At 44.7% G+C, this 22,106-nt stretch overlaps 1 protein-coding gene across 3 annotated transcripts in view; it reads left to right on the top strand.

Moving 5' to 3' along the window:
* The first annotated feature begins 624 nt into the window (after positions 1-624).
* Abca1 (ATP binding cassette subfamily A member 1) overlaps positions 625-22,106 on the top strand; it is a 117,405-nt gene continuing 95,923 nt past the window's right edge. The window contains exons 1-2 of one of the 3 annotated variants that reach the window (XM_060379913.1): positions 625-933; positions 15,369-15,534. In XM_060379913.1, the coding sequence (XP_060235896.1) occupies positions 15,469-15,534 (66 nt within the window). In that variant the 5' untranslated portion in view covers positions 625-933; positions 15,369-15,468. The remainder of the gene's footprint in view (positions 934-15,368; positions 15,535-22,106) is intronic. The other 2 variants (XM_060379911.1, XM_060379912.1) reach the window with 2 other exon arrangements.

The raw sequence follows: 22,106 nt of genomic DNA, 5'->3' as shown, positions 1-22,106 counted from the left end.
GGTACAGACTGGGACTCTTGAAGGTAGCAGGACTTCTTTCGAAAACCAAGTCAAGAGATGAGGCAGAAACCAAAATCAGGCCATATTCACTCTGTAACTTCATCTTCTCTCTCCCCAGTCCAGGACTTTTGAAAGGAAAAGAAGGAAAAGACAATGATTGGAGAGATCACGCTTCCTTTCCAACCTGGGGGCTGTGTAAACTGACAAGGGGAGACAGAGAGAAACAAAACAAGACGCAACAAACAAACAACCCCAAAACAAAAACTAACCAAAATAAAGCCAACCAACCAGCCAACCAACCAACCAACCAACCAACAAGAATCAAACAATTGCAGAGAGCAAGAGTTTAGAGGAAGCGGTTTTTTTTTTTTTTCCCCATTCCCTCTGCTGCCGGGAACTCGGAGACTTAGGCACTGCTCAAGCCTGGAGTTTCCCGCCCGCCCGGGGTTGGCAGGTCAGGGCGGGGGCTACGGAAGAGGACCCCACAAGGCTTGCACCATGCGCCCTGGGTGCCCAAAGCGGCGCACTGTCGCCGGTTTAAGGGGCGGGCCCCGGCTCCACGTGCTTTCTGCTGAGTGACTGAACTACATAAACAGAGGCCGGGAAGGGGGCGGGGGAAGAGGCAGAGAGCAGCGTTTGACCGGTAGTAACCCCGGCGCTCGGCACAGCCGAATCTATAAAAGGAACTAGTCGCGGCAAAACCCAGCAATTCCGAGGGCGAGCGATCCGGCCGGGACCGGCCGAGCCCACTTCTCCCTCCGCGGCGCAGTGCAAAGCTGGGTAGGGGTCGCCGCGGCACCCGCGCAGCCACAGCCGGCTTGGGGAGCTGCTCTGCTCCCTGTTTCTCCCCCCCCCCCCACTTTCTCTCCCTTTTCTGGAAGGGTTTGTGCAGGGCTGGGGGAAAACAAATACAAACGGCAAAGTGGAAAACAGGTAAGAGGTCCTTCAGTGACTTGGGCATTTTGTTTGGGGGGCCAAGGAAGCCTTGGGAGGCTCTCCGTTTCAGGGTCTCTGCCCCTCCACCCCCGTATTCTCTACCTCTAGGGGTGTAAATAGATCAGGGCTGCATTACCGGGGAGAGGATGTCCTGGACAGGCCGTGGCGACCCTGGGGCGCAGAACTGCAGCAGCCGGGTCTCCCGAACCGGAGACCCGGCAGAGAATCTCCGGGCGCAGAGATCCGCCTCTCGAGCGCAGCAGGAGACAGGGTTCCCGGGCGTCCTAGGGGCGCAGCCACAGGGGTGGGGAGGTGAGGATCCGCTAGGAGCGTCTCCCATTGTCTGGCTCCGGGTTGGCAATCGCCCACAAGTGTTACCTCTGAGCCCCCACTCCATTATTTAATTGGTTTGTGTTGGTCCCTGACTTGGTGATCCCCACCCCAGGACTGGGCGGCGTGTCCTTATTTCCAAACAACTCTGGTAGGAATTGTCCCAAACGTGATCTTTTGTGTTATTGCGAGCTCGAGGCCTCGGGGCTTTGTTCGACCCGGGGGTCCTGCCCAAAGCCTTCCTGCACCCTGGAGAGCTGCAGCCCCTGGCGCAAAGTGGGAGACGACTTTTGTTCCTTCTAAAGGCAGAAAACTTAGGAGAGTCCGCAGAAACCCGAAACGGGGGTGCCCATTTCCCCCCAACCCCCTGGTCCATCATCTTGCTTTTTGCTGATTGTCCCCTGGGGAGCCTTCGGGCCGGGCACCGGTAGAGAAGCTGGGACGAGGCTGTGCAGCCGAATGACCGCGAGTAACCCCGGCGGGCGGCGCAGAACTCGGGTGTTGGGCCGGGCTCCGCCGCCAGGGGGTGGGGGCTGGGCGGCCTGCGGGTGGCCCCTGGAGACTGGCCCGCAGCGCCTCCTGGCCGGGTGGCCTAGGTATGGCGCGGTGCAAGAGTGAGAGTTCTTCCCCTTCACTGTGAATCCGGTCAAAACTGGTGGTTCCAAACTAGGAGGAGCCCTGAGGGCCGGGAAACTGGTCTAGGTTTTTTTTCTTTTTTTGTCCTTGCGTTTCCTGACTCCCAGGCCGTTGCTAAATGAGGCACTGCTCATTTAGGGGTGTTTGCTGATGACAGGCCTACTGATGAGTAGGTGCCTACTCTTGTTTTTCTGCACTTACCGACCGGAAAGGAGAGAAATACTTATTAAACATTTTTTAAGGAGAAAAAGTGTCTGGCACTAGAAACAATCAGTTTTCTTCTTTTGCTACTCTGGTGCCATCATTAAAAAACAAACCAAAACAAACAAGACTTTTCAATGACATCCCTTAAGGGGAGTGGGCAGGATAAATGTACAATAGAGGACAGGTTGATTTTTTATTTTTATTTTTTTAAAGGAAAACTTCTTGGTTTGGGATGTAGGTTATGGTTGAGTGTTTGTCTAGCTTGTACATGATTCAGGGTTCCAGAACCACCGCCGCAGAAACAAACCCAAAGTCCAAAACTTCCTTAAAGAGATTTTGTATGTAACTTTCTATGGCTCCGTCCCCACGTCCTTAAAGCATACCTGAGACTCCCCTCGACCCCCGGACCCCTCCCTCCCAGGATAGAAAACACACCCCTCCTGGAAGTTCTCTTATAGTCATGGCTTGGAACGCAGGCCCAGGTATTGCCAGTTAAAAAGTCCTTGTTTTCTCCTCTGCCCATTTCTTTCAGCCCATTTTTTTTGTATTCTAATTACAAGCACAAGAGCACCTTATTGCTGTTCCCATCTTTGCAAAAACTTCTCCCACATCAAAGAAAGCATATTCAGTGTAGAGAATATTTCTGAGTTGATAGTGTACAAAATAATAAAGATAAATTACAGTTTCTTTTGTATGCATGTTTTTTCCTCAGTGCTGTCCTAAGTCATTAAAAGAGAGATTTTTTTTTTTTTTAAAACGACGTGATGCACAGAGCTGATTATTACTTGTGTGAGAACAAGTTGAATCAGAGGGGAGAGGGAAGAAATTTTCCAGCCAATGTAGTATAGTGCTCATAGGCTCTTTTTTGGAGCAAGAAACGCTACCATAGGGTAATTCATGTTCCCGTTGTAAAAGTCTGTTCTGGACTGACTGGTGTTCAGATGTCTGTGATGCTTCTCTTCCTGAAGATGAGTGTTTGAAATCCAGCCCCTTAGAGTATTTCTATCAGCACCTAAGGGCAGGCGTGTCATGACCACCTCCGATGCATCTTGATTTGGAACTTGCTCGTGTTTTGTGGGAGATGATGAATTAGTGTGGAATTGGAAAGGATGGTTGGGCTTTGTTGGTTTTCCACTTCTCATGGAAGCCCCCGGTGCAAACATTAAAAATAAATGAAACTCAGCAACCCAGCTGTGTGCTGTCTTACTTGTGTGGGGAGGAGCCAGAGGAGTTTTACATTTATATTTCTTCTTTTTAGGCATGGTTTTTCCACCTTGTCAACCAGGATGCTTGTGTGTGCACATTTCTAATTGTTAGAGCTTTGTTTTGTTTTGCTTTGTTTTTTTAATTATTTTTTATTTCTAAGATCATTAAATGGGCATTCCTTTAAACTCTTACACTAAGAATTTTTGGAAAATTATCAAAAACGCACATTGCTTTGGCACTTCTAAACATTCAAGTATAAATTCATTTTTGTATATGGTCTAGATGTTAAATAAATAACGGAAATGTAGTGTTCCTATTATTCTGACATGAAGTTTTAAAAGGCCAGTCTTAACACTTGCTTGATTTAGTTGTACTGGGAATGTGCTTGCACTAAAAATATTGGAGACCGCCTTTAAGTATGCAAATGAAAACATCTAGAATACCAAAGTTATAGACATGTTTGTGTCTTAATAAACACTTACATGGTACTCTGTGCCAAGTGGTGTTCCAAGTGTTCTCAGAAAACATTAATCTTCAAAACAAACTTATTCATTGCATCAATTCTACAGATTAAGAAAGTAGGCTATAATGGGTCTTTGGCTTTCCGAGTGGCTGATTTGAGACTTGAATTCAGTTCCAGAGGTCCAAACTGTGCACATTGAATCACTGGTACAATTTTAGGTGCTGTGAAAGGGAATTCTGTGTTTTCGTTTGCTGTCATTCTTATCAGAAACTATAATCTGTATTATATTTCCATTGTTGCTCTGGGGCTGTCAGCCAAGGTCTCTCCTGGAAGGGGCCTTGCTTACAACGCAGTGTAAAACCTGGAGCAGTAATATTTGCTCAATTCTCAATGAAAAACAAAAACAAACCTTGGTTTTAAATGAATCTGATACTCTTGTTTCAGTCAATTATTTGTGAGTCGTGAGTGACCTCAGAGTAGTTTCCTACAAATAGTGGGCCAAGCAGTGTATTTTAAAAATGCAAGAAGTCAGAAAGTGAAAGTCTCAGCTATGAAACGGCTTTCACAGGCAGGTCTTCAGCTGCACTGCGTTTTGTCATACACAAACTGTAACCCCCCCCCAAAAAAAAACACACAAAAAAACAAAAAACAGTATATGTTTGTTGTTGGCAGTGGTGGAATGTCACATTTGCTCTCTAAAACAAAGAGGGATAAAAATCCTTTAAGAAAAATCTATTTTGGAAAAGAAATACAAAATTCTTTAGACTTTGCAAGCTTCCTTTAGACCTGACAGAAACAGGGTCCCCTCCTCACAAGACGCGTGAAACTACAGCTCCCTTCCATTCTGGAACCATAAAAGTCACCATGCCATGCACTTGGCTTTCAAAGTTGTAATTAGCATTTGTCTCCTCTGTCATGCATGTGTCTCTAACTCAGGTCTTTGACTCAGTTTCCCCCTTAGGCTTAATGAGTCTCTGTAATAGGGAATTTGACAAACACTAACTTGAAAAAGTCAGCTAAGGGAGTGGGTGCTGCTTGCTTCCTGTGTTTTAAAACTACTCAAACAAATGGGATGTTCTCAGAAAGGTGTTAGAAACCGATAATGCAGTGAACATCTCTGTGGTACATTGATAAATTTTGGTGCATGTTTAAACTATTTAGGCTGGATGACTCGGTAGAACAAGCAGTCCTCCTAGCCCAGTTCCATTTCCCTTTCTGAGGCAGCTGTGATTTGAGATGATGTTCTCATCTGTGATGCGCCACAGTTAAATATTTTGAGTTATGTATCAACTTACTGTTATGGATAGGCATGCAGTAACTCATTAAGTGATTTAGAGGTGTAAACACTTTAAAAAGTACAATAGCCTCTTCCGCATAGTTTCTGTTTTTCACACCTTTTTAGGGATATGCTTTAATCTACAGTGTTTTGTGGGTGTATTTAAAACAACAACAACAACAAAAACCCGTTAATGATAGTGGTAGTTGTAATAAGAACTTGAATTCAAAGTAAAGAAAGCCTTTGGTCAGGTTGTGTTAATAAGCCGTTGTCAGTCTTAATGGGCTTTACAAATTCAATGGCAACGATGCCTTTTTCCAGGTTTGCCATTCAAGCCACATGTCACATAATCAGAGAGTGGCTCTCCTAGGGGCGTGAGTAGATGTGCCTTCAGAGACCAAGGGGGCGCTCTGTCCTCAAACAGAGCTCAGTTTGGGGACACTGGCTCTCACCGATGGATGTAAGCACTTAGTACGTCCAGTCCCATTGCTTGGAGACTGGAGTGGGTGAATTTTGAACTGGCAACATAAAAATCACAGTGGTTTTTGTTGATGTTGTTGTTTTGTTTGTTTGTTTGAAGGAGCTAGCAGAAGTCCCACCCAGTAGTTTAGTTCCATTTTCCCCTGAATACTTTTCCTTTGGTACCCTGAGTATTTGATTTGTGGAATCTTAATAACAGAGTCATTTCTAGAGAAAGGTATGCATAGAATCTTGATAATACTGCGTTCAGTTGAGATGAATTTTCTTTTTATGGGATCCTCCCAAACCTCAAATAACAGTGTTTGCATTGTCAATACAAAAAATTAAGAATGAACACACCCTCAGAGTTTTGTTTTTGAGAATCAGTTGTGGTCTTACTCCTCCTTCTGCTCCTCTGCTAGCTTGGCAGCCAGCAAAGCGGCTTGTTTGGCTTTTGGTGGAGAAGGTGTCCAACTGGAGAGAAGGACCCATGCTCATGCCTGAGCTGGCAACCTGATGAAAGTCTCACGTGTCTAGTTAGCTGGTGCTTGCTGGGCAGTGAAACTGACATGCTTGGGACACGTGGCATCTGCTTGTCTTACTTTAGTTGCCGGCTGGTAAAAGGGCAGTCTGCAGAAGGGTCCTGGTGTCAGTCATCTGCTCTCTAAGCTGGCCTTGGACAAGCGCTCTGTTTGCGTGAGTGAAGGCAGTCAAGTGTTGAGGTAAAAAGCTGTCTGTGGCTATTGAAAAGTTCGTTTAGTACGTCTTTGTGTTGAACCCATGGACTTAGAGTTCAAGGCTCCTGAACACTACTGAACGTTTTATATTTTGGCATGAGCTCTCAGGGAAGGGGTTCTTTTCAATTGGTATGTTCACATGAGCCTCAGCCTGGTCAGTTGAAGATTGTATTGGCTGGCTGTGGGGTCGCACACATTTAAATCCCAGCAGAGGGAGGCAGAGGCAGGTGGATCTCTGTGAGCTCCAGGACAGCCTGATCTACAGTTCAGGACAGCCAGGGCTATTACACAGAGAAACCCTGTCTCAAAAGGAAAAAAAAAAAAAAAAAAAAAAAAAAAAAAAAAGATCGTATTGCTTTTTTTTGAGACTAATTTAATTCCTAACAATGAGAGACACCGTTAAGGAAAATCATCTGAAATGCTGTCCAATTTGAACTTAGTTTTGTTGTTATTGTTTGTTTTTAGCCTAGCTTGAAATAGTGTTGTGGCTTAGGGCCATTAAACACCTTATCATTGGCAGGGCCTAGTTGGTAGGTCAGTCAGCTGGAGAAGAGTGTGAGCAGATCTGAAAAAGAGATGCAGGATTGAAGCCCAGGTTTCTAAGGTAAATTAATGTAGAGGCTAGAGGAAATGGGACAGAGGAATCTGTAGGCGGTACCCAAGCAAGACCTACTGGAAAGTAGCTGTCGGCTATAGAAAAATAACTGGATGATGGGACCATGTGGAGATAGTAGAGACACCCCGGAAAGGGATTTTATGGCAAAACCTTGGTATCCTGAAGTGCCATCAGGGACACCAAGGTAAGTTTCATTTCACTCAGTGCTCTGGGAACTAGAGAGTGCTCCTGTGGGCTCTGGAGAGCCCTTGAAGGAAACGGTATTCTCCTTGTGGACCAAAAGAGGAGAGAGAGATCCCGTTAATTGCCTGCCACGCCCAGCCCCGCCCTGGATGAAAGCTTCACTCTGAAGTGGGTGGCACTCGTCATTACATTGCAATAACAATGTACTGGGCTCACTTTCTTCTTCCAGGAGCTAGATAAATGTTTTGCATACATTGCTAGCTCTGTTTTATGCTGAGGCTTCAGGGCTGCAGTCTTTAGGGTACCAGAGTCAGTAACTATCCCCTCCCCAACTCCTCGAAGCGCCTTTTTTTTGGTGCCGCATGAGAGCATCCTTCAGAGACAGTGATTGCTACTAATACGCCACTGGACCACCTCTCCCAAAATGTTCTTGGAAAACCATCTTAGAACAACAGGGAGCATTATCCAGTCAAGTTTGTCTGCAAATCAGTGCCTGCAGGCAGCTTGTAGGTCAGGGGAAAGGAATGTAATAGTCTTTGCTTACTCATCTAGAGTCCCGATCACAGTTGAGAATTTTTTTTTTTTTTTTTTTTTTTTTTTTTTACATTTCTCCTTATGATGAGTCAGTCATGCTGATAGGTTGATTTCTTGACTAAAAGAAGGATTATTTTCTTACGTGCTACATCCCCCTAACCAGGGAATAAGCAGATACTTGCATTATTTGCTAAATTCTTCCTTGGAAGTTTGCTCTGTATTTGTTTAGTTGAAATCAGTGGGAGGTGAGGGCTGATCTCTGGCATTTTGTTAGAATTTCCCCCTAATTTTACCACAGAGAAAGAATGATTTGGGCTCAGTACATACCTGCTTCCAGAAAAGCCTGGCTTTTAGGCGGTTAAAAAAGTCCCGAAGCCATTTATGTAGCTGAAAGCAACACTGCAACACTGAGGGCGGTAAATAGGGTCATTGACTAACTATCAGTGACATGACGGGTGTAGCTTTAGACTTTTAGGTTATCTTGTAGGATTGTCAACAGCACGAGGAATTCCTTAACGAGGAATTGCTTCTCAAAGGTGAGATTGCCACACCATTCATCCTTTCTTATTTCAGCTGTTAGTTTTCATTTTTACTTTTTATTTCATAGCTCCTGTTTTGAGAATTAAGCTCTAAGCAAAGAATTTTGTCTTGGGAGTTGGATATGTGTCCCAGGTTGGGGAAAAATGCGTGCAGCTGTTTATCATCTTACTGTTATGCGTCAGGAAGTATGTGCGATGCATTAGGTACTTTGAACCCTCCTGCCTTCCTAATTCTAATTGTTGGTTTTTAACAGCACGCACAGCTTCTGTGTTTTTAACTGGGTGGTTCTTAGCAGAACCTCTTCTGAAATAGTGAGGTTCTCCTGGAGTGACAGGGTGAATTAATTTTGAGGTTGATTTTTTTTTTTTATCTTAAAGACCTTGCACCTTTTTGTTTTAACGAATTTTAGTGTTAAAAATATTACCTTTAGGTAGCAACATCATTTCTGGGTTATCTGGGTGCCAGCTTGTGGTCCATCTTTATTTTAGGTCTCTGTAAGTCAGGGCTGTTCCACAGGAACTGTAGGTTTATGAGATGGTTGGAGGTGTTGGGAGGGGCCGCGTTAAGGGACCACTAACAAGGAAGGCTTCTGGGTAGTGAGCCTGTGACTGGAGGACAGGGAGGCTATATCAAGGAAGCCAGTTTAGCTTCAGGCATATGTATTAAGCTGGTGCATGAGCCTCGGAGAAATTATAGGATGTCTCACAATCCCTCCCACTCCACAGCAGCCCATCTGGTCTTGAATCATGGGTGCAGAGAGCCTGTGCCGGCTGGGTCTCTTGGCCTTTAGTAACCTCATTAGGCTTTTCCCTGAACATGGCTCCGGATCCACAGACCTAGGCTCTGAGAGGCTCTTAGAGAGCAGGCCTTTTCTTAAGCACACACACGCTGTTGGACTTACAGGTTTCATACCATGTCTTCAGGACCTTGCACAACCCTCTGGGGACGAGGCCTAAGCCTCATCTATGCTTCTTGTTCTTGCATGAGTGTGTTGTGAGTACACAGTCAGTTGAGCTCAGCATCTTTGCATATCTGCTACAGTTGGGCTTTCCTGCTGCCTTGTGCTTTACTGCCCCACCCTTTAGGGATCCAAAGCACCACAGATTACACAGTTTTTATTTGCCCATTTTACCTCCTCTAAGAAAAGGAGGTCTACAGACAGTTGTATTAAGGTATGCCTGCAGTTATGGTCAACATACATCTTGTTTGTGCTAACTGTGGAAATAAAAATTTGTCTTAGAGAGCAGAGTTTGCACTGTTTCTCTATGATATTCATATGAGAGAAACATATGCATGTATTTATTAAAAGTTTGGGAGAATACCTGTCATATAACCGTTGCTTTCCAAAAATGAAAATTAGTTGCTGAGTGCGCATGCTAAGTTTATGAACTATTTGGATGGAACCGGTAAGAGAAATGCATTCAGAAGAATTAACAGAGTCTTAAGAGAAATCGCTAAGTGGGAAGAGGCATGTGACTGTTCTCAAAAAAGTGGTTTAAGAGCCACCTGAGTGCCAGCTCCTAAGTGTAGGTAAGTAATTTGCCTCTGAGGGTCCTCAGCATCTCAGCCTGTAAGACTGCAGGAGACTATGATGGGGATTTTCCTAAATCCCCAGGGACTTGGTCTAAGAGTACAGCTATTAAACGGAGAACAAACTTGGGAGCCCCCGCTCCTTTCCTGTCCATAAGGACCAATTTCTCAGTCCCAGTGAGACGTGACGCTTGGTGTGGTCACTGCTTGGGGACTTCAGCTGTTGGGAAATCGGCATTGGCTAAGACGTTGCCAGTCAGGGGTTGCGTGACTCTCGTGGAGCTCAACATTGGAGTCGTGGTTGTGTTCTTGCAGGAAGGGACAGGCCAGGCCCAACCTCCTGTTCCCATGGCCCAGTGGTTTCTAGTGACAGTGTGTCCACACACTCACTTCCTCTCCTGCATGTTCTTCAACAGACTGAATGCTAGGGGTAGGGGGTAGGGGTGGTCTCGGGAGAAGCTCTGGCTTTTCTGAGTTGACTATGCCAACTCAGGGCTGTATTCTTCTGCCTTTTATTGTTTCTTCCTTCTGCTTTTTGCTAGTTCTCTTGTCTCAGCTCTCTTTGAAATACGTATGTCAAGTTCAAAATGTCAAAATGCCTCCCTCTATCTCTCCTTTCCTTCCTTCCTTTCTTCCTCCCTCCTTCCCTTTCTCTTTTTCTTTCTCTCTCTTTTTCTCTTTCTTTTGTTAGTGGCTTTCCAGTTTGTTTTAGGGAAAAGTGAAACAAACTTATAATACTGGCTGATATCTAAGTGACCCTTGGTGGGCTGCATAAGGCTGGCCCAGCCTCTCACTTTATTCTAGAGATGTTTCATCAGAGGGAACCTCCTTCCCATGTTGTGTTTCCTCACTTTCTCTGCTAGAGTGCTCCTGAGAATGGGTTCTATGCCTTTCTTATTCACTCCTGAATCTTCTGCACATGAAATGTGATAGATGCCCACTAAACATTTGTTGTAGTTAATAGGAGCCTGGCAGAGTAGATTGACAGAATTGCTAAGTAATGATTGCATATTTACCAACAGTATCCCCTCTCAGGGAATACTACCATATCGGGCTTTATAATATGCAATCCTTATATCTTCTAAAGCATAGTTGTATTTGTGGGGTATTTTAGTTGTTATAAGAGAAAGAGATTGTTTGTTGTTGGGTTTATTGATGTATGATTTACACTCTGTAAAATTTACCTCTCTAAAGGTATGTGGTTGGATTTTTCGTAGGACACAATGGTGTGACTCCAACCATTTTCGCAGTGTTGACATCTGTGGCCCCTTTCTCTTCCACCTGTAACCTCTGATAACCAGTGGCCTGGCTTCAGTCTTTGCTGTTTCACTTTTTTATAGTCCTTATGAATCCAATCAGATAGTATGCGCCTGTCTTCTGTACCTGTGTTAATTCTCTAAGTGTACAGCTGTTGAGATCTTTATGTGTTGCTCCGTGTGCCAGTGATTGGCTCATTTTTGTTGCTCAGCAATATTCCACTTTCATTTATTTACTTGCTGATGAAAATTAGGTTGTTTTCAACTGGCTTTTCTGTATAAGGCTTCTATAAACTTTTGCATATGTCTTTGTGTGGACATTTGGTCTCACTTCCTTTGGAGTAAGATAGGGTAGATGGTTGGATCATCAAATGTATTACTCTGTAGGAAACTCCCAAATTTTTCCAAAGTGGCTCTTACATTTTATGGCTCTAAAGTCAGTGTATTCAGTTTGATTCCACTACACGCTTGTTAGTGCTTTCAAATTTAAGTGTGTGTGAAGTCAGATCTCACTGTGTTTTCAATTTACATTTCCCTATAAGCACTGTCTTAAGCATTGTTGCATATTCAGGAAGGTTACTTTTTAGCAGACTTTTGTGTTCTGTAGATTCTAACAACTGGCATTTGGAGTGAAAGTTGCTAAACAAATTGGTGGGAGATTAGAACAGTCATTTTTGTCCGGATCCATCTTGCACAAATCAAGGTTTGGATGTGGAAATTATCAGATGATAAGTGGGACCATTGCTGCGAACTGCAGAGATTGACCCGAGGACTTGAGTATAAAGCCTGATAGAAAGCCAATTCCATGGCCCCCGTGGTCTTGGGAGGTCTACTTGGTCCTTAGCTAAACCTGATGTTTATGCAGAGTAGACTTAGATTCACTTATGTTTCCCAGGATGCCTGAGAAGTCACCAGGGAAGCTCTGCGGTCCTTTGTGACTGCCTTGAGCATGCCCCAGAAGCAACTGAACACAGAGCTCCCTCCCTGGGGACAGATTGCCTGAATCAGTTAATCAAGCTTGAGAAATCAGTTACCACAGGCCCAAGAATGCCACCACCCTTGAATTCTGCCACCCTGTTTTTCATGGCCATCTTTTAAAATATTAATTGAGGCCATGTCCCCTGAGTGCTTCCAACAAGCCAATACTGATTTATTTGCTCACCAGAGATAGCAGAGATGAAGGAACCAGGAATACCACTGTTCCGACTCAGAAGGGGACAGACTCTGCAAGAGAAAGCACTGAAGAAAATCTCCTCATTCAGGTGTGGGTAGGGGGGTGATCAGGAAGGATTCCCGAGCTGGTAGCAACCCTGTGGAGGCCCAGAATTGTGGAGGAAATAGGTAGGCCCACAGTTCTGGAGAAAGTGTTGTCACAGTGAAGTCCATGTAGCATGTTCCTAGCCCATGAACCCTCCAGAGAATGGCCGAATAAATGAGGGGAGGTGGCAGTAGCTGGAGACCCACCAGGGAGGTTGAGTGAACCTTGGTAAGGACTCCATCCAGGGTGATAGGAAGCAGGTGAAGGGTAGGCAAGTGCCATATGTACATATTTGATTTAGTCAGATATTTCCGGGCTGTCTGTCCAAGGGAGGAGAATGGCGAGCCTGGAGCCGAAGAAGCCAGTTGGAGTTGCATCTGTAGTCATTCAGGCTCAAGACAAGAGCGGCCTAATGACTTGGCGAAGATTTCTAAAGTGGGATCCCTTCCAGCCACTGCCTGGAAATTCGTGTAGGGGCAGGAGCAAGTGTGCTATACTTCGAAACATTGAGAAATCCAGCGCACTGGATTGCCTTTACCCCCTCCCCCCATGCTGTTTGAGGTTTGTTTACTCACTTCCTTGAAAACTGATGTGGAAATGTCCCATTGGCTTTTGGTACCTGGGTAGAAGGACTCAGGCATGGCCGCACCCCAACCCCCCTTTGAGTAAAGTTGCCATCGGCATTGATCTCTGTGTTCTGAGATGAAGACGTGGGTGAGACTTATTCAGGTGTCCATGAGGTGCTGAGGTAAGGCAGGAGGGATGGGCTGGAATGTCGCCTGTGTGATGCGGCGTGAACAGGCAGAGAACAACTTTTCCTCTAGCCTCATGACATCCTTGCTGTGTCTCTGGGGAGCCTGGAGTCCAAAACTAGTTTTGGAGACTCAGAAACTCATTAACTTCTAGGAAAATGTTCTCCAAGAAAACTCAGTTTTTCTTCTCTCATCTCAAGGGCACTGTGTAGGCTGTGTTCTCTCCTCTCAAGGGCGTTGTGCAGGGCTCTGTCTTCTGTGTCACTGACCATCTCTGCTTAGGAATTAGGAAGCAATTCCAGACAGACATGGATGGATTTTGCCCCAGAGACCAGCCCTAACCTATTCAAAGCTCGCCCCTCCCACTTTAACCCCCACCCCCAGAAACTAGAAATAACAGAATGTCCTCTTTAGATAAGACACCCGTTTTCCTGCTGGAGGTTACCAGTAAAACTTTGATGGGAACCTGGGTTTCTTTGGCATTTGCATTACATCTTGCATTCTCAACTATTTTCTATCACCTTAGTTTAATACTTAGAGTACCACATAAGGGAGATGCCAGAATCCCCCTGTTGGAATGAGGAGCTTGTTGTTCAGAGACCATAAATCTTGTCCCGGGAACAGAGTTGGGCATTGGGGGGCAGGGCTAGTGCCTACTAGGGGTCAATTTTCCTTTTTGTTACAGTGTATTGTATTACAACTTTTCCTCCATTTTACTAGGGGGCTCTAAAAATTTTCTGTACCCTATAAGTCAGTTAAGTGAAACCTGGAGAGTGGCATTAACAGGAGAAAATCCCAGGTAATTCTTTACTTTAGTATTTTAAGTGTCACTTAGAAATAGTTTGGTCGTTGGCTTGTCATTGCTGTGGGTCCAGTTGGCCTCTCTCAGCAGAGAACTGCCAGCCAAGTGGTATTGGCTAGGTCTTCCTTTGGGTATTGGCCTACAAAGTCTTTTTGCAGTGAGGAGCTATGAGTAGTAGTCTGAGCCCTTTCTGGGTTTGCTGAGCAGTAATAAAAAAGAAGGCTTTGGGGTTTAACAGAATTTCCTATTTATTGTATCACTAATAAATGAATTAGAATTAACCATTATGGGGCATCCATTTTTCGGGACATGATGGTTTCTCCAGGTAATGTTTTTTTTTTTTTTTCCTTCCTTCTTTCCTAAAAATTTTTAATCTCAGTCCACGTGTATTAAGGGGAAGAAGGGGTATCACAGGGAACTAAAATCCCATCAGAAGAAACAGTCTCATGAAAGACCCCTGTGCCCTGATATATTTGGTCCTTTAGAAGCCTTGTCTGCATTATCAAGATTGGGGGTTTCCATTGCAGCTTTTGGTTTTGTCTCTTAGCATTTTATGCCTTTATACAATAGAAGGGTGCTAGAAGCCGCAGTCATTAAGAATCATTGCTAACAATGGTTTCTACTGAAAGTTGGTGACTATCAACTGTTGACAGATCCCAGCTTTAATAACCTGTGGGTCCCTCTTTTTCAGCAGTTCTCAATTTCCTTTTATTCCTTAGCGCGTTTAGCTGAATTCTTTGGAATTTTTCCAGCATTGAATAAATACAGCTGGGTACTGGGTAACGAGGACACAAGGATTGTTGTACAGTGTGTTCATGAAAAGCCCTAGGATGGCGAAATGGCCCTTCGGGGAGACCTTTTTGACACCTGGTTTAGGAGTAAAGTGGTCATGTGCTCAGGTGCGGATAGAGCGAGGCCAGAAGTGTGCTGCAAAAGTCCCAGCTGTAGGAGTCTGCCACTTTGCCGTGCTGTGCTCAAACCAGTCAGGCTCTCTTCTCTGTGGGATATTGTTTGCTTTCCGCAGAGACACACACTAGATTTGTCCCTATCACCTGGGAGCCAGGTGCTAGTGGCATTTCTTTGGTGGTTACTCACAATCATCTAAGACAATCCTCATCTTTCCGCCTGGGAAAACTGCCTTGCTAAGGATGCCATTCATCATTTCAAGGACTCAGCTTTGTGGCCAGATGAAAACTGTCTGTCGAGAATGTTTGGGAATAGCACAAGTCACTCCAGGCTTGAGGGAGGGTTTATAAATGCTGCTGACATTTCCTGGTAGGATACATGTATTCGTAGGGGATGGAGGCAGGCCCCTGGGATTCCAGGAGGCCATTTCTAACCTCGGTTTTGGCCAGGGAAAGTTGCTCTCTCAAATCTGTTGTCACAAAATGCATTTTTTATCCTTAAATGATCACATCAGTGGTGTTCCAGTGATAAGGACCATTTCATCTAGCTTCCAGCCTAGAGCCAGTAAGCCTCCCGGAAGCTCTGTTTGCTCGAAATTGTGAAGATTGGCAGTCCACTTCTCATGACCCTTTGACGAGCAGCCAGGGTGTTGGAGGTGTCTGGTAAGAGGGCTGGAGCCACAGCTCTTCTTGGCATAGGTCTTCAAACAGTGATTGACAGCTCTCCTCTTGCTTTATCTTTCAGTTAATGACCAGCCACGGCGTCACTGCTGTGTGCTCCGGCCGCTTCCTCCAGGACTTCCGAGCCACATACTCTGGTGGCTGTGGGTGCTGGCAGAGGTAACATGGCTTGTTGGCCTCAGTTGAGGCTGCTGCTGTGGAAGAACCTGACATTTCGAAGAAGGCAAACAGTAAGCATGGGTTTCTCTGTAGGGTTCTTGCTTGCTTTCTCTGGTAGGGCTGTGCCAGAGGTTGGAGGAGGGAGGGAAGGGTGTGTTCCTGGTTTCTACTTGGTGATCATTAAATGAGTCTGGCACTTGTGGACACGGGCACTTGTGGACACAGGCCTGTGTGGCTCTGATGTGGTCCCATGGCTTGGCAAGGAGGGAAGGTGTTCAGTCAGGCATAAACGATAGCTTGAGTTTGTGCTAGTTCCTGGGCATGGATTCTGATTTCTGCAATCTGGCAGAAAATGACCCCCATCATCCCATTACCTCCTTTCACTGAAGTTCTGGTAGCTACCTGGAGCCACCCACAAGCACCCTGTGGGCCCCAGCATTTCTGTGAAGTGAGGCGATGAAGCAGGTCTTTGTTATGTCCCTGGCAATCTGAGTATTAGGCTGGACTGCCTTCCTCAGCTTTGACAAGAGCCTGGAAGATTATGCTAACTGAGACTTGTCATTTCTATGGACATACCTAAGCCACCCACTTCCCATGTGGGCCAGTATTTCTTTGAGTAATCCAACAAGCCCACCATGACTTCATAGGTGAATGTTGTTTTTCGTGGAGGAAGGTGCGTCTCTAGTAAAAGGTGAGCTCTCTGAGGCTTAGGTCAGCCTTTCATGTGGTTCCTTAATCTGTGACCATTCCTTCTGAGTCTTCTCTTCCTGCCCTTTTGGCTTAGCTATATGTCTCTGTGGGTCACTTCTAAACCTGTTTCCTGTCTTGCACTCTTCTTGGATTCCAGCCCTGCATCTTCATGTGGCTGTCTCAGTGAAGTTCAACCGCATGTAACCAAAATAATCTTTTGAAACTCAAACACCTTTAGTGAACCTTGAAGAGAGTTTAATTTAGTGTTTCTTGAAGTGTAATAGTACTTACAGATCTTCTTTAAGAGAATATACGAAGGTACCTTTTTACTGATGTTTATATTATAAAGTGAATTGAGTATGAAAGTAAAAATAGATCTAAACCCTGATGATAAAACCATAGGTCCTATACAAATCAAATACAAACAAAACTGAAAAAAAAAAAACCTATTCCAATTTAAAGTATCACCTGAAGCATAGTAAGAAAATTGATTTTATTTAACTGAAATCCAAATTATATGCAAGTGGCCATGTGAAATATAGTGGTAGATGATGTAATACTGGCCATTTTGAATTTGGACGGTCTGTATTACTTTGTGCTAATGATGTAGTTCTTCATCTGTGTTTCTGTTTGGGCAACATTCACTAATATTACTTGGCTTTCCTTTAGTCCAATCCCATCAGGAGGATGTTACAGTCATACAGTTGAAGACACTAATATAAACTGGAGCTTTGATGGCTGTGGCATAATTTAGGCTAACGGAAGTAGATCCAGATAGGTGTACCAGAATTTTTTCAGACGATCATTGAAATGGAAACAGAAAGTTTAAAATCTTCATGGAAAAACCCAAGTATAATCCTTGGAATGTTCATGTGGGCACACACATGACAGAAAGAGAGAGAGAGCTTCCAGTTTTAGAAAAGTGTTCAGCTTTTCATGTTACAAATGAGGAACTTGAATTCAAGGTCTCTAATGAGAGGACAGTGACTAGAATCTACATGTCCTTTCTCATTAGTAATAATAGCAAAGTACAGGGCGCATGACCAGATTATAATAGCAGAAGATATTTCAGATGTGCTTCTATGAGCTGGTGTATCATCTATATATTTATTTTATTTTATAATTGCTGCGGCTTGACAACAGGGCCTTGCACCTGCTAGGCCAGAGTTCTGCCACTGAACCAAACAGCCAACAGTGTGGGTTATTAGTTGTATTAGTTGTTTTTAAATCCCACGAGGTAGTGCTTCTCTTTAGGGTACAGGTAACCGTATAGTAGAGAGAGGTTTAGAGGCTAAAGGGTTTCCCAGAGGTCTGCACTGCTAGAGTTTGACTGCAGACAGCATGATGCTAGCAGTAGTGTGTTAAAGTATGTCAGACTAGCAACTGCTGTGTTAGCCGGCTGTTTATTTATTGGTCGTTTTGAGACCAGGTTTCAGGCATCCAGGCTGACCTAGGACTCACCATGTAGCCAGGACTTCTTTTGAAGTCCTGATCCTCCCTCCTGGCTTCTCTTTCCTCGTGCTGGGATTACAGATGTACACCACCATACCCAGCCTCATCACCTTTTAATGGTATCATTTTTAAAAATTGTCTATCAAAAATCTAGACATTTCTGACTTTTCTCTCCTTTTTTTTTGTTTTATTTTATTTTTTTTGAGACAGGGTTTCTCTTTGTAGCCTTGGCTGTTCTGGAGTCACTTTGCAGATCAGGCTGGCCTCGAACTTACAGAGATCTGGCTGGCTCTGCCTACCTGAGAGCTGGGATTGCACCACCATGAGAGGCTCTGACTTTTTCCTTACCTAGCTTCCTGCACCTTGCAGTTGTTCCTAGGTCTTGATGTTCCTAAGTCTGTTTGTTACATTTGCCTTTATGCTTTGCCTGCCCTTCCTCCATACTCTGCCTTGATGGTTTCATTAGTGAGTCATAGGGGGAAAAATCACTTTAGCAGTGAAAAGTTGGTCTCGAGGGAGCCTGTTCCAAACATCAACACAAAGTGTAGAAGAGATTCTCTAGATTCGTCAAGCAGAAGCTGATCTGGGGCCAGAGGCTGAGGCCTCCTTACTCTGGTTCTCAGTGGCTGTTCCCTTTCCCAGTATTTTATAGGTGCATCACAGTGTCAAGCTTGAGGGAGGAGGAAGTGATAGGGGATGGGTTTCTGTGGCCAGGCAAGAAGGAGTCAGGAGTATACCGTCCAGGAACACAAGATGTACTGTAGGTCATCCACCCTGAGCCAGTCTTTGTTAGCTTTGAACTTGTTGCTTCTTGCTCAGGGATGAATTTGCCTTATGCTTATGCATTTACAAGTATTAGGATTAGAAAGATAGGCAGATTTAGTCTAAGGCAATTGACAGAAGAGTTCTTGTTGACGTAGAAAGTAGGGGCATGGTCCTCAGACACAGATGGCCTTTGTAAGATACTGCACCACTGCTTACCATTTCTGAGTGACCTCCCTTCCTGATTTCTAAAGTAAATCCATTTTGAGGAATCAAGAAGAAAAACAGTTCATTTCAGGTCACAGATACTTAGATCAGCAGAGCGGGTGCTGCCAAGATCTGGCGAGCCTCTGTACAGTTGATGGAGCTGGACTCTGATGGGCACCGGGTCAGTCCTGAAGGTAGCACCAGACCCCATCTCCTGGAGTCCTCACAGGCCAGGCATCTTAACATAGCATTTGCTTTATCCTCAGCAATGGCTGAGAATGTGTAGCTCCTGCCTGGTTATGATGTTGTTTAGGGATGGGAACTTGTGTGCCACTTTCTTGGCTCACAGAGGCAGAACTGTCCTGCCCATTATGAAGGGAGAGACCTTGGAAGCCCCTGGATAGCCACAGTGCTTGGAAACTCATTGCATGTTCCCCTGTTCCTGAGGGCATCTGTACCCATGACACAGAGCCCAGGACAGAGCTTGGCACTGTGACATGCCGACGAAGAACTTGCCCGGTGAATGGTAAATGGGTTGCTGGTCTCTTATTTGAAAGTCTTGGAGGACCGAGGAGGAATAGAAAGAGTATCTGGCAGCCTGGAGCTGAGCAGTGAACCCCAGCACAATCACAACTAAAGGCAGCTTTGCCCTTGTGTCCTTGGTTGGAGATGACTATCATAGACCCTCTCTGTGCACACTCATGGGGTCCATCAACCAGAGTTAGTTTTCCAGTGTTTCACTTGGGCAAAGAATACATTGAATTGAGTTGCAAAAGGGTACAAAGCTCAGTTTGGGTCCAAAGTACCAGCTAGAGTGTGTGTGGGCAACAGTTATTCTATGCAAACAGTGTGTGGGACAGGAAAGGGGGTGGTGGACTTCAGGATATCAGGATCTTCCTCTGGCTTTGGGTTTGATCCAGAGGCCAAGGTCTCTACGAAACTGAAGGGACAAAGTGACACAGCCAAATGGACTCTTATCTTTGCCTTTAAGAGAAACAGCAAATTCTCACTTTTAAATTACTTGGAGTACTACTCATGGGACAGTCTGGAATGAAAAGGGATACACATGAAAACATAGAACTCTTCCTTCCTGAGCAGTTAGAGAAGTTCACAGAGTATGTGGGCCCTTCCCTTCCCTTTCCTGTTCCTAGTTCCAAGGACATTTCTGCTCTGTCCTTAGTCCTGGCTCAGTAACCCCGGCTTAGCCTGACCTGTGCCTCAGTGTTCTCCAGAACATCGGTTTCCTGTTCTATAGATGAAGAAAGCTAGAACAAGTCACTGTTGTTTCACTTACATCAGTGTTTGCTGAGCAGTCATTACTTGTGGGAGATTGTGCTGGGCATGTAGTGATAAACCAGACATGCTGTGCTTCTGTTTCAGGGGAAGAGGATGTGAAACTTTATCAGCACACAAATAAAACCATCTTTACGACATGTACGAATTACAAGTAGAGCAGTGAACTGTGGTGCTCAGGTGTGAGTAGGAACTTCGTTTAGAGTGGGAGGTCGTAGCATCCAAGCCTAGACCCCCAGAATGGAAGCGGTGGTGTTAGCGCGCACAGATCAGGAGCTCAGAGCGCAGCACTGCATTCTGCACTTAGAGAGAAGGCAGGAATGTGATCCCGTCTTGAGGAACAGAGAGAAGCCAGGGGCGCTTGCTCAGTGAAGGAAGAGTGGCCAGAGATGAGGGGAGAGGACACACAGTGCCTCATCATCCAGTTACGGAAGAATAGTTGAGGTTAATTTTGTATCAGAAATGAGCACTTCAGGTGGACACGGTGTGACAAATAGGGCTCATCTTCTGGGTCTTGATATTGAGGCAACTTGAGCGTTGGGAATACCAGGAAGCATTTGTCATTCTGTACACACACATACCAACTAATGCTCCGTGTTCTTCTGTGTGCATTGCTTAGCTTGTATGTTCTCATATTTGTAAATTATCACTATAGTGATGATTTCTGATGTGTAGCCTGCACTCAAGAGCTTCGAAAGTACTTTTATGTCTATTATGCCATCATTTTCACAATAATTTTGTGGAAACTGTTTCACAGATGTAAAAAAAGTATCGTTGGTACATTAGTAAGGTCGTGTTGGGGCCTGGAGAGATGGCTCAGAGGTTAAGAGCACTGGCTGCTCTTCCAAAGGTCCGAGTTCGGTTCCCAGCAACCACATGGTGGCTCACCACCATCTGTAATGAGATCTGGTGCCCCTTTCTGGCCTGCAAGTGTACATACAGACAGAACACTGTATACATACATACATACATACATACATACATACATACATAGAAGGTGTTGGACCTTCTGGGTGTCAGGATATTATGGAATGATGCCATTGGCGTCCCAGAGAGCTGTGCGTGGAGTTGACAGTGCAGTTAAGCTCAAACACTATTAACAGCCCTTAGTTTGTACCTAGTGTTTGCTGTTTCAAATGAAATCCTCTGAGGATTTTATTTATATAGCCTTTTCTTTCGTTATTTCCTTAGGCCAGAATCTCCGGAGTGGAAATGCTTGGGCCAATGTGAAATGACCCTTGAAGTGTGTGTCCAGATGACCTCCCAAAAGTTAGAACCAGTTTTAACAGTCATTATGAGGGTTCTGAGTGTTTCTGCATCAGGCTTTAGAGTTCTGTGGGATAGACCTGGTTTATAAATGTACTTTCCTCTGGCTTTGAATTGATTTGATTTTTATGATTTCACTTCAGGTTTTTCCACATATAATGAAGTCCGTGGTATTAGGGACAGATCTGAAGTTAATTCTGTATTTTCATATCCCACCATGCATATAGACGTTAAACGGTGATTCCTTTCCTACTTACTTTTGGGACATTTATAACACCTTACCCATGTAGGGAAATATTCTTTCATTTGGTTATTTGAGGAGTGTTCGTTGCTGTATAAGTTTTCTCATTGCTGAGTAATTCCTCAGATACCTGACAAGAAGTGACTTAGGGAGGAAGGGATTAATGTGGCTTGCAGTTTGAGGGTATAGCCCATCATAGCAGAGAAAGTATCATAGTGAGAGTGTGAGGTGATCATATTGCATCATGTGCCATCAGGAAGCTGCAAGAGATGAATGTTTCCCCCGTCTTTATTCAGCATGAAACCCCAGACTGTGGTGATGCTGCCTGCATTTAGAGGGTCTCTTCCTTACCCAGTTTCTCAATCCAGTCAAGTGGACAGTAGTTAGTGACCATAGAGTTGGTTACCTGGTGTTACCAGAGCACACAGGTCTTCCTTTGGTAAGCAGTCTGGTGTTGGGGGATCTCCTTGTCCTACCGTCCTTTTTGAACACATTCAGCCATTATCTACATTTTTTAAAAAAATGTATGTTCTCACTGTCATTAATGGTTTTTGCTTCACACTGCATTAACTTGGCTGATTATTAAAGGTGTATACAACACTGTTGTTAGAAGGCTTTCCCTTGGTTTTGATCAAGTTACCAGATTTTCGGTTTATTTCGGTTAATTCTGCCGTGTTTCCTAGATCGGTGACATGCTGTAGACAGGAAGCATGTTTTCCTCTTTGTTTCCCA

This window comes from Meriones unguiculatus, chromosome 3 (assembly GCF_030254825.1).
Source record: "Meriones unguiculatus strain TT.TT164.6M chromosome 3, Bangor_MerUng_6.1, whole genome shotgun sequence".
In the NCBI taxonomy this organism is placed as follows: domain Eukaryota; kingdom Metazoa; phylum Chordata; class Mammalia; order Rodentia; family Muridae; genus Meriones; species Meriones unguiculatus.
The sequence above is the reverse complement of the archived record's forward strand: the minus strand, read 5'-3'. Positions and strand labels throughout refer to the sequence as shown.